The 12,141-nt window shown below is 44.4% G+C and overlaps 4 protein-coding genes across 39 annotated transcripts in view; 3 read left to right on the plus strand and 1 right to left on the minus strand.

Moving 5' to 3' along the window:
- The window catches only part of LOC118503717 (rab11 family-interacting protein 4B), a 49,081-nt gene extending 43,906 nt beyond the window's left edge, over positions 1-5,175 (plus strand). For 28 of the 36 annotated variants that reach the window (XM_036037294.1, XM_036037293.1, XM_036037305.1 and 25 more), the window contains 4 exons: positions 855-1,141; positions 1,250-1,544; positions 1,953-1,991; positions 3,695-5,175. In XM_036037294.1, coding sequence (XP_035893187.1) covers positions 855-1,141; positions 1,250-1,544; positions 1,953-1,991; positions 3,695-3,814 — 741 coding nt within the window. In that variant the 3' untranslated portion in view covers positions 3,815-5,175. The remainder of the gene's footprint in view (positions 1-854; positions 1,142-1,249; positions 1,545-1,952; positions 1,992-3,694) is intronic. The other 8 variants (XM_036037311.1, XM_036037315.1, XM_036037312.1 and 5 more) reach the window with 2 other exon arrangements.
- A 17-nt stretch (positions 5,176-5,192) lies between these two features.
- On the plus strand, positions 5,193-6,883 carry LOC118503719 (trypsin-1-like). The gene is made up of 4 exons (XM_036037321.1): positions 5,193-5,609; positions 5,675-6,120; positions 6,186-6,350; positions 6,434-6,883. Exons 1-4 carry the CDS (start codon positions 5,480-5,482, stop codon positions 6,710-6,712), a joined length of 1,020 nt encoding a protein of 339 aa, XP_035893214.1. The 5' UTR covers positions 5,193-5,479; the 3' UTR covers positions 6,713-6,883.
- LOC118503714 (fas-binding factor 1) lies at positions 6,840-10,371 on the minus strand. Its single transcript, XM_036037277.1, has 2 exons — positions 7,963-10,371; positions 6,840-7,900 (listed from the first exon to the last, which is right to left on the minus strand). Exons 1-2 carry the CDS (start codon positions 10,090-10,092, stop codon positions 6,881-6,883), a joined length of 3,150 nt encoding a protein of 1,049 aa, XP_035893170.1. The 5' UTR covers positions 10,093-10,371; the 3' UTR covers positions 6,840-6,880.
- Positions 10,372-10,490: 119 nt separating this feature from the next.
- On the plus strand, positions 10,491-11,461 carry LOC118503720 (cytochrome c oxidase assembly protein COX11, mitochondrial). The gene is made up of 2 exons (XM_036037322.1): positions 10,491-11,036; positions 11,099-11,461. The coding sequence occupies exons 1-2, from the start codon at positions 10,650-10,652 to the stop codon at positions 11,417-11,419; spliced, it is 708 nt and encodes a 235-aa protein (XP_035893215.1). The 5' UTR covers positions 10,491-10,649; the 3' UTR covers positions 11,420-11,461.
- Positions 11,462-12,141: the final 680 nt, after the last annotated feature.

A 12,141-nucleotide genomic window follows, 5' to 3' on the forward strand; every position in this document is an offset into this window, starting at 1 on the left:
TATGTCTTCTATTAAAGATGAGATCTTTCTTACACAATACAGCACTGATTGCCTTAAGACTTCGGTTTAACAACGATATGTGGATGTTTTAATTAAAATTCAAAGCAAATGTAAATGAACATCAAATTATGGGCAGGAGGAAATGACGTAGAGTAATGAAAGCAGTAAACAGCAAGAGCCACAGGAAGGAAAGAAATGTTCATAATAGGTAAAAATGCTTAACTGCTGCCCATCAGAGAAAATTAAATAAAGCTATGGATTACCAATTCACCGCCTCAGCCCTTTTCGGCGATGAGGGGTTTGAACATGAACCATACCAGCGCCTTGAGGCCGCCTTCTGCTGCTAATAAACGTGTTAATAAAGGAGAGGAGCAAAATTAAATTGAATATTCATAGATCGTTGTGTAAGATTCACTTGTCGTTTGCAATGCACGGCAGCATAATATTGTTTGTGTTACGTATGTTATTGCAGTGATTGTGTGTTGATATTGCTGAAGTTCATTGACATAGGCGTGTAGAGTTTTTTTTTATTATATATTATTCATTTGCTCACCCTACACAAATGGCCACAGCGTAACAACAAAATTGATTGTCCGTCAATGGTTGCCTCTTTCCGTCCGTTCTGGTAAATGGGTATGGTGGTGAAGGGAACTACCCAAAACCGTTTGAGCCATTCTACTGCTCGATTGCGCTCGTTTGTCGCATGAATGGTCATACCGATCGGCCGGAAACGGATGGCCCCACCCAAGGGCGAGCTCCCGTCCATTCATTCGGGCAAGGGTTTCGACGAGCACGGGGCCATTGCATTGTAAATCTGTTTTGCCATGCATTAACCATTAACTTCGCTATTGCAGACTGAGCTACGAGCGGAAGAACGATTGGCCGAAGAACAAAAGCGTCACCGGGAGCTGTTGGCCCGTGTCGAGCGGGAGGCAAAGCTGCAGAATGAAAACTGCCAGATCCGGATACGCACGATGGAGATGGAGGTGACCGGCCTGCGCGAGGAGATTCAGCGATTGCGTTTGCAAAGCGACAAACAAGCGGCCGATCTGCATGCGACCGAGGAGAAGCTGGAGAAGGCCCGCGACTCGCTGATGATCTCGCAGCAGGATCTCGTGGAGGCAAGATCGGAAGAGAAAAAGTAAGTGAGGTTGATTTGTTGGGTTAGCTGATAAGCAAGCATGCTGCTGCAACGGGCTGCTGTTTCGATGAATGTTGTGTGCTGATTTGTTTTTTTTTTCATTTGCAGGCATAGAGCAGATAAGCAGGCTGCCGAGGAATTGATGGTAGAACTGGGCAAAGAGTGCGAACGGCTGCGGTCCGAGCGTGGCCCCGCGCTACCCACGACATCGCCCGAATCGCTCCGACTGGAGGAGCTGCATCAGGAAATGGACGAGCTGCGTCAGAAGAATAAGTCCCTCGAAGAGGCGAACGAAGAACTGCAAGCAATGATGCTTACCCGCAGCATCGAGGAAGGTCGCAATCTCCTGAACGGCACCTCAAACAGTTTGGCACAAGAGCTGGAAGCCATGAGCCAGAATCAGGTAATGCACCGGACGCGAACACCATCTCACTCACAGATTAAGTTGCTTCGAGCGGGACGGGATGGGACAGAAAAGTTTGCTTTTCTACGTCAAGTAAGGATGGTTCAGGGGAGTTTCGTTTTCGTTCCTCTATGTTGCATCACGTTACATCTTGAACCTTATCACCTAGAGCTTAAATTAGTTTAGATATCACCGCATCGTGATGGTGGGATAGCGTGTGCCTGCGTCATACCGCAAGCTATCCTGCTAGCGATGTCGCGTTTCGCTCACCGGAACCGAATATCCGTCTGTTGTACGTCGTCGGTCAGGTCCACCACACACACACACACACACACAGCCGTCTTCTTGTTTGTTTCGTTCCATTTTGTCACGCTTCTGTTCTTCTTCTTCTTTTTGCCCCCTTCACAGGATACCGTTGATTCGACCACTTTAGCGTCATTAACACAGGTTAGTTTGACGGTAATGTGATGGCGTATACTTTTCTCTTTTTCGTTTGCTCTCCCCTGCTCCTCTGCTAACGTTCTGCGATTGTTGGGAATCTTGAATTCTTACTTATCAAATTTGGCACTACATCGAATTGTCTCCGGTGGTTTTTTTTCGGACCGTTTTGGTTTCCCTTTGTAATACTAACATCTCTTCTTAGTAGCTTTGGGACTGGTTGTGGTGTAATTGTTTGCTGCAGATTTAACATTCTAATATGATATTAAAACTTGTATAATGGTTGTTATAAACTAAAAACGATGGGTTTCTTCCTTTTAATCTTACTCTATACATCAAATAAGAGGGGTTTCTTCATTTAAATTTCACTGGAACTCTTACAGGGGTTTTCATTTGATAATGTAACATTGATTCTTTTTGTAAGCTCTTTACAGGAAATGGTAAACAAAATTAGTTGTCATGGGAATGGCTTCAGATGATGGGCGAATCAATTACCTTTTATTGTGAAGGTTACCAGATGATATTGTAAATGCAGCCAATGATATTGTACACTTCCAGCGCTCGACTAAGTGAATAATCTACAAGTATAAACGTGGGCTGTGAAATTGCCACAAAGTTATGTTCATTGTGATGGAAAAGTGATAAACAAGTATCGCTTACTGAATTAGTGAATATCCAAAAACTGGTTCCTTACGTAAAATTACAATTCTTACGCAACCGATTTTTTATTTACAGCTCAATCTCACATCCCGCGTTTATACCTGTTAGTCACGCACTTACCAGAACGCTGACAGGCCGTGTACAATATCATTGGTTACAATTACAATATCATCTGGTAACATCACAATAAAAGGAAATAGATTACTCTGTCCGTTCCCATATCAACTAGCTATATTTACCATTTCAAGTAATGCTCTTACAAAAAGGATCGATGCAGTAATATTATCAGCTGAAAACACTGTATTTTAATCCACACAAAAATAAAACTTTGAAGTAGACGTGTAACATGATATTTCTTTAGTTCAATATAACAACTGTAATAGAGATTGTAACTATTTGAAAAGAATCTTACATTAACCATGTTAGTCTCCTTCTTCTTTGCCAGTACAACCTCGAAAGCTTTCGACCTGCCATTTCTGGTATTCCTTGACATGATTTCACCTGTAGCGGGGTAGTCCGTCCTGCGTTAACAATCTGAATACCAAATTAAAAAAGAATTAAAAAATATAATATTTTATAATTATTTTTAAAAGATGTTTCAGTAGATATAACCGTGTTACTTTCAGCAATACGGCCAGGCCGTTCTTTATGAATAAAAAAAACCGTGCTACTTTCACCTAAATAGAAGAAACGATTGCTGATTATGGACAAATTGTGCAAAGCTATCGGCGAATGATGTACTACAACTATCTCTTAGTTAATTGCTTACTGGTTTGAACTGTCCTATCAAAAACCAATCAGGGTCTATTGGTGTATTGTTCAAACGCGTGTTAATATCTACGATCAATGATCTATCATCGGATCGATTATCTATTCCATTTATTTATCCACGTTATCTGGTCTGGAAACTAATCTGTGTTAAGTGTGCTATTTTTAATACAATTCACTGTTCTGCTTTTCTTACGGGTGTCAGTGTCTCATAGGGGCTGCTGTACAAAAGCTTACTCATTTAATATTGACAATGGTATTTTTTCTTACACTCTTTTTTACAGCTACAGGTGGCATTCCAGGAAAAGGAAGACGAAAACCGACGACTGAAGCATTACATCGACACGATGCTGTTAAACGTGGTGGAAAACTATCCGCAGCTGCTGGAAGTGAAGGCTGCCTAAGCTGTCTGGCTGACTGTGCAGGGATACTATTGTTGTTGCAATTGGGGTTGCATCCTTATTGTAAATGACATTAGCCTTTTTACAATCAATGGAACACATTATACACTCTCTCTCACACACACACACATGATGGAGAAGATTCAGAAGACAGAACAGGGTAGGTAGAACATTCGACGATGTGGCGTGTAGTAGTTGTAACGTGTAGAGAGGAGCAAACCAAGCAATATAATGTTTTTTTTTATGTAACTGACTAAATTAAGAAATAACACAAATGGTGGAACGCCGCTAGATTGTTAGTTTATACACCTTCCTAGGCATTGCAAAACAAGCGACCAGGAAGGAAACGAATTAATTATTAATTTGAATGTAAGGGAACTATCGCTGTTTATTTATCAGAGAGAGAGAGAGAGAGAGATAGAGAGAGAGAGGTATAGAAAGTGGATTGAACGATGGCAAGAATTACGTCCCTCCATAAATGGTTGCACCGTCGCGTCCCGAACGCCTAAAAAAAGCACATCATCATTGCGCCTTGCATTCATCTGTGCAGCTTTTGCATTAAGCACCCACTTACCCAGAATCGTGATAACTCAACAGTAGTAGCCTTCAAGTGTGGACTATGTTTCGAATCCTTTTTATGTGAACGTTGTAATCTATTGTTATGCGTAAATTGTGCAAACGAGTGGCCAAGAAGGATTGAAAGATTTAAAACAAAAAAGGAATGAATGTTGCCTTGGCGTGTGCGGGGTAAATCATCATCATCATGCGCATGTTTTAAATTACTATTATTCGGTTGGGTTTTTTGTTGTTCTGTTGATGATTCACGCTAGAAAGACTAGAAGAAATGGAATGAACGGTTTTGTGCTAAAACTTCTTTCACAGTAACAATCCAACAATTACGTGTACGTTGATGGAAACATACTGCAGAAATCAGAATTGTATTAGGAATGCAGTTAAATTTAAAAAAAGTTATAAAAGAATCATATTTGGAGGTAATATTTACAAAGCATAACTAGTGACGACTATTTCGTGGGCAAGTTATTGTTGTTGAGACGGGCAAATGCTGCTCCTGCGTAGGTGAAGTGGAGGGTGAAGAAACATTTTATAATCCTTGACTACTAAGCGGGATGGAACGATCCTAAGAGAGCACATCATAAGTGTATCTATATAGAGCAATTACTCAATCGATCGAGAGGGCCGTTGAAGAAGGTGATACGGACGTTAGGAGACGAGATCTACACGCACCTTCTTTTAACAGCGTGGATGCCAAAATAGCGTTCGACTAAAAAAAAAGAAACAAAACCCAACTGTATTACTATTTAGAAGCAGGAATAATAAAAGAAAACCCCTACTTACAACATACAGACACGCTGCTGCTGTTTCTCAGAACGGGCGAATATATTGAGAATTGCTGCTGCATTGCTGTAACGTTTCTTTTAGGTGAGTCATTTGAGGGTGTGTGAAACATTAGATGGTGTCATCAGCTAAATGATCATAATGATAATGTTATCGCTAGTCAAACAACTTGCTCCAGATATGCTACCAATGTTTTGCCGCTGTTCAACGATCGCTTATCACGATTTGAATTGAACTGAAAATGACATGCGTAACGATGGAAAGCATCAATGATTGAGTGCCCAAAATTTGGTTGCAGGAGTGCAAATCGCTATGATAATTTATGGTGAACGCAACCGTAACGGAAGGAAGAAACACTCATTAGCGTATCGTCCACCAGGTAGAATGGGACGCTGGCTGGGTGTGGTGCTGTTCCGAGCAGCGTTACTCTGCATCTGTGCAGGTAATGTACAACATATTCACTCCATAATATATGTTATTGTACAATTTTTGGCCTCCTTTTTTAAGCCTCTCTGCAAGCTCATCGTGACAAGCGGATGGTTTCCGGTACGGATGTGGAACAGTCGGAAGTGCCGTATCAAGTATCGTTTCGATTTATCGACCCGGATCGTCATTTGGGCAGTGGTGCCATCCTGAACGTTCGATACGTCATAACGCAGGCGTCGTTCATATGGAAGTTGATGCGTACCTATCCGGAGCAACCGCTCCCCACCATAGCACGGATTCGTCTGGGACAAGCGGATCTCCTATCGAAGTCGGACGATCAGTTGCGTTCCATCTACGCGTACACGTTTCATCCTGAGTTTGATTTTGAGGCTGCCCGCAACGATGTGGCTCTAGTGCGTACGGTGGAGTATATTGAGTTTAACAGCTTCGTACAACCGATTGCACTACGCAAAGGACCGATTCCGGAGGGTAGTGTTGTGATGTACACGGATTGGGGTGCCGAAAAGGTAAGAGGACCCTCGAATACAGTAACCATTTGTTCGCTTACAGCAAACATTTGCCACTAATACAGGATACTGCGGCTCAGGATGATTACAAAGCGAAGCTACAAAAGCTAGAAGCGCGTGCCATATCGAATGATCAGTGTAAAGAGCTGCTGAACCCTTGGGATTTGCAGGACTTGGTGTACGACACGAGGGTGTGCATCTACACCAACGGAACAGGAAGCATCTGCACGGTACTGTATGAGAGGGCTTTCCATGGAACGTAACGCGGAAGGAGATTATCGTACTTGTTTTGCTCTCTCTTCAACAACCACAGGGTAATGTTGGAGGTCCACTGGTCATAGTCGAAGGAGGACAACCGCAACTCGTCGGTGTTATGTCGTACGTGTACCGAGCATGTAACGCGTACGTGCCGGCTGGATTCGAACGGCTTTGGAATCACTACGAATGGATCGCAAAGACGGCAACGATTGACTATAGTTTTGTGAATTTCGGCGAAATGTGTCGTGCGGTACGGAGCGTGGCAGCACAACTGTTGGTGCAGAACAAAGAAGCCGTGCGACGACGAAGGGCTTTGAACAATTCCATCCTATAAGATGCGATAAGTTGTAAGTTTTTGCACCTTCTTCACGCATGCGGACGAAAGATGCGTCTTTCTATCGTGTCCTCGGTTCTTTGCTCCTTCAGTTCTCTTCTACTAATAAAATGAGCACGACAAATGGTCAAATAAGGCCATTTGTTGGATTTTTTTTTAGCTACATTTTCACAACGGACCTTTCTGTGTGTCACTGCTCTCCGGACCGTCTAGACCGGCCCGCAATTGAGGAAAAAGAGCATCAAAGCTCAGTAACGCCAAATCACGATCAATGTCCCGATGTCTTCTTTGGCTGGCTGTCAGCTGCATATCATCGTCCCCCTGCTCTACCTGGTTGCGATCGAGGAAAAGTTTCATCTGCCGATCGACGTCACTGTCGAAAAAGTGGTCCAACTTTACGGCCGTACTGTCCAGCCGGTTTTGCATTTCGGCAAAGTTGGCCTCCAGCTTTAAATCGTCAGCCACGGAATCGGTGTTGGTTGTGAGCAGGTCACCAATTTCCTGCGACTTGTCGCCTATTTTACACAGACTGCAGCGTGTCTGTAGCAGCTTGCGGCGGGCAGCCTGCAGCTCCATCCGTTCCTTGCTGAACTCGATCTTTTCCTTAGCCAAACGATCTTCCCGCTCGGACACGTCGCGAAACTGTCGCTGCACTAGCTGCATCTTGAGCTGCAAGTTCTGCTCCGACTTGCGAAGCGCACGGTACACCGATTCTGCGTGACGCTCCCTTTGGGTGGCACGATCGATGGCAGACTCGAGTTCGTCTTTCGCTTCACGCAGCTTGCTCTCGCGCGTTTGCATCTCACGGCGTTTCGATTCGAGCTGACGCTGCAGCTGTAGGTAACGGTCCTTCTCTGCGTCCGCTTGGCGTGCCGCTTCCTCAGCCACCTTAAGCGCTGCGTCCACTTCAGCACGGGACATTCCCGATCCAAGCGAATTGTTGCCGGATGTTAGTTGAGCCATAGTTTCCATTTTGGCTTTCTCCTCCAGCAGGGTTTGCCGTTCCTGTGCCACTTTGTCCATCAGCCGGGCGTGTTCTTCCAGCTGGGTTTGTTTGAGCTCCGCGATGCGAGATTCTTCCCGTGCGTGTCGTTCGCGGAGAAAGAGCTTTTCTTTCTCCAGGCTCTGCTTTTCCGCCTCTAGTTTGGTGCACTTTTGCTGATACTCCCATCGCTCTTCTGATGACACCTGCGAAGGAAAAGTCGTTACATTTAGAAGAACATGTGAACACCGACGCGAAAAGAGCTTACCTTTGTCATCTCGGTAACTTTACTTTCGAGCATTTCCACCAAGTTAAGCAGACGAACGTTTTCCTCAGCCGCAGCCTCCCGGGAACGCTCGACCAACCGCTGTTGATCCTCGAGCTGCTTTTCACGGTGCTTCAACTGGAGCTCTTTTTCTTTGTGAGAAAATTCTATTTGCTCCTGTAGCGTATCTCGGAGCTGCTGAAGATCGCCGGACGCATTCTCCAAATAGCTGGAGGCAGTTTTGAGCGTCTTTAGGTAGGATTCATTTTCCTGAACAACGGAAAATTCAAGCATTTTTGACTCACGTATGGTGGCTATCATCTCGCGATGGTCCTGCCGCAGCTGGTCTAGGCTTTCTTCGTACCCTGCCTTAAGCTGATCGATCACCTTGCGGTGCTGTTCCTCCATCGCTTGTACCTTTGCCTCGTGATCTTGCACCAACTTTTGCTGCTCTTGTTCGGCAAAGGTAAGCTTGGCCCGGTAAAACTCTTCCAACTGCTTGTTATCGTGCTTTAGCCGTGCTTCAATGATGCGAAGACTGTCCTCGAGGAAGATCATTTGTTTTTTGTAGCTTGTTTCGAGTATCGATAGCTCCTGCTCGTGATTTGCCGAAAGGTTGGACACCATATCTTCTAAGCGTAGCTTTTCCATCTCCAGCCGCTTCACGTCTGTTTGGAGTTCTAGGCTTTCGGTTGGATTTTTGGCCGAAAAGCGTTTGGAGTCGGTTTCGAAGTGTTCCTCAGCTTTTTGGTCAAGGAAAGGATTGGCGGGCATTGACGCCGGTTGGCTCATTATGAGTTGAATGTTTGCATTTATCCGTTGCTGCTGTTTGGCTAGCACCTCTTCCAGGGCAGTGTGGCGTTGCATTTGTTTCTGAAGCAATTCGTTAAACTGAGCTTCTTGTCTTTTCAAAATCGTGTGCTGCTTCTGTTGCATATCGATCAGTGCCTGTTCCTGGGCTTTCATTTGTCCGGCTACGGATAGCTGGAACTCTTGCTGTTGCATTACCGCAATTGCGCTCTGTGCTTCTGCCTCTACTATTTGTAGCGTGTTGGTGACTGTTTGAGGGTCGGGAAATATTGATTTTGGTTGAACGATGGGCACGGGCTGCGAAGGAACGAAGCTCGCTTCGGCAGGCGTAGGAAGTTTTTCTGGTTTCGATGGAACAGGAACTTCAATGGAAACCTCTTTCTGAGCTTGAGGAACTGAAACGATTGGCGCGTTTGATACTATAGAATCACGTGGTTTGGCTGGTGTTGCCGAACCCGTCTGGATAGGACCCACATCCTTCGCTCCGGTATCATCATTTAAACCTAACCAATCAGCCCCAGCCTTTTTCGTTTGCTTTGTTGCTTCAGGGCGAGCAGTCTTTTCATCCGCCGTTGAACCAAAAAGCCCTAAAGGATCGTTTAGCACCGATACGGAGGACTTACGGCGTCCGCTTCTCTTTGGCAGTGCGCCGGAACTGGGAACAGTGTTGCCGCCGCCGCCGCCACTCGGTGCGTAGCCTCCCGTAACTGTGCTTTCGGGCTGTGGGTGATCGGAAGCTTCAACCGTTTGGCGAGGTACTGGTTTCCCGGTGTTCGGTGGTTCTTCTAGCGTCGTGGTAAGGCTTTGCCTCGGTTTGGTCAGAACACTTTTCGGTGGGATTTCTTTCGTCGATGCCGTTAGAGAACCACCGAGAATGTCGTCAAGAATGCTGGATTTGGATTTAGGTTTTTTGGGATCGAATCCAAGGTCTGCTAGCAAATCGCTATCGTCGAATGAAATTTCCTTCTTCTGTGGAGTGGCTGATTTGGCGGACGTGACTGTGCCAGTCGGCTGCTTAATTGCTGGTGTGTCCGATTTCCTTGCCTGCATGCTGGTTAAGCTTGACGGTTGCTGGGCAGTTGTACTGGTGGAAGGTTTCGTGTAATCCAACGAGGCCGGTTGTACTTTTTCTGCAGCAGTGCTGGATTGCTCCACCGGTTTGGGAGGCTGTGTTACCGTATCCGTTTTAATACCGAACAAATCTTCCATCTTGCCGGGTTTGCTGGATTTGGCCGGTTTTTTGGCAGCTTCATTTCCGAACAAGCTATCATTGCTACCATCACTAAGCAATCCTTCTAGAGGATCATCCAGGTCGAAATTCATCACTGTTAAACTTTAAAAAGAACTGATAAATGCTTGTTGTTGATTAATTCAGACTCAGGGATTGATTTTCGACAGGATTTTAGAAACAGAAAGTTTGCTTAACAACAGCCGTAACCATGGAAACGGCTTGTGGCTGTTCCGTTTTTGTTTTGATTTTCTTGTGTACACCAGGAATGCAATTTCATGTAAATTAATATGATTTAATGAGTTTTAATAATTAATAAAATAGAATTTCATACCAAAAATTAAAATTTTTACATAAAGCGAAATAAAACGATCAAATTCAACGGTCCGCAAAAAAATAAATAAATTCAGACGCTGTCCCACTGTGCAGCGTGATTGCCTCACTAGGCACACGATTTTTGACGTTTCTCTGCCGTCGGGCGAAAAGCGAAAACAGCTGTGAAATGACATAACAACAGAAAACATCAACAAACGTTGGATTTCGCAAGAAAGTGTAGATCGGCACCGGAAAACGTTATAAAATATAAAAGAGGGATGAATTAGAAAATCCCGTCGTCGAAAATACCGTACGGTGGGAATAGTACTGTTTTAAAATGTTGCTAAACATCGTGCGCACTGCCTGTAGGTCACCTTGCACAAATGTTCTCACAAAGCCTGGGCGCTCAACGATAACAGCACCCCCGGTTCGATGGTTGAACGGGAAAGGTGTCGACTCGGAGCGAAACTTTAGAATAAGATCAACAGTCTATTATGTGGCTGCTGCCGGTGTGCTGACGGTCGGGCTAAGCTATGCGGCCGTCCCGTTGTATCGAATGTTTTGCCAGGCGTACAGCTATGGGGGCACCACCAGTCAGGGGCACGATGCAGAGAAGGTTGAGAGTATGCAAAAAGTAAAGGACAGAGTGTTGAAGATCAAGTTCAATGCTGACATTGGAGCGTCCATGCGGTGGAATTTTAAACCTCAACAGACTGAGATCAAGGTAAGACAAGACCGGTGCATTATGGTTCAGCACAGTTGTCTAATATTGTACCGTATTTGCAGGTCGTTCCCGGTGAGACTGCGTTAGCGTTCTATTCGGCTAAAAATCCAACAGACCATCCCGTAGTGGGCATTAGCACGTACAATGTGATTCCGTTCGAAGCGGGAGCGTACTTCAATAAGATACAGTGTTTCTGCTTCGAGGAACAGCAGCTTAACCCGCACGAGGAGGTAGACTTGCCGGTGTTTTTCTACATCGATCCGGAATTCATAGAGGACCCCAAGATGGAGTTGGTAGACTCGATAACGTTATCTTACACTTTCTTCGAATCAAAGGACGGTGTAAACATACAGATGCCAGTGTATGGAAAGAAGCATGGTTAAGTGTGGAGTATGGAGTAGAGTTTTAAACATTGTTGAACGTGAGTTTTTGTGTTATATTTCAATCGCTTTTATGATGACACTGGTGGACTGTTGTTGCTCTTTTTCTGTTTGATTTTAGAACCATGTAGAATCACTTTTAAATTTCAGTTAACCCGTTATATCTGTTTTGCTATTCGGTAAACTTTCAGCTTCATTATAAGAAGCTTTCCAATTCGAATGTTGAGACTAGTATTACAATTTGTTCGGGAATTGTACTTCTACTAATGTTCTATTTGTTCGTTTTTTTTGCAAATTTATGGGGTGAGACACTATATTTGTTAGCAAAATACTGCTGTGCTGGTACAATCACTTTAATATCCTCCGGATGTCCGACCCCTCTATAGTGTTAGACGCGATTTACATTAATGTAAATTAATATATACGCTTGTTATTACCTACATATATAAGGTCTGCTGTAATCTTGAGATCTTCTGAGTGGCTTATAAGCTTAAAATTTCGCAGTTCGTCAAGCTAAAACCGAAGATAATCCTCACCAAGTTGTCTCCAAGCGCGATACCGCGACGAGTTGCTCATTTAAAAAACTGTCTATATTGTTTGACGAAAGGCTCATGATGGGTACAAGGCGGTGGTACCAGTAGAAGCCGTAGGAGATCGCAACTACGGGTCGTAGTTGATGGTCTGACGACGACCAGTACGGTGAATAATATCCAAACATGGTATTT

This window comes from Anopheles stephensi, chromosome 2 (assembly GCF_013141755.1).
Source record: "Anopheles stephensi strain Indian chromosome 2, UCI_ANSTEP_V1.0, whole genome shotgun sequence".
Classification (NCBI taxonomy): Eukaryota; Metazoa; Arthropoda; class Insecta; order Diptera; family Culicidae; genus Anopheles; species Anopheles stephensi.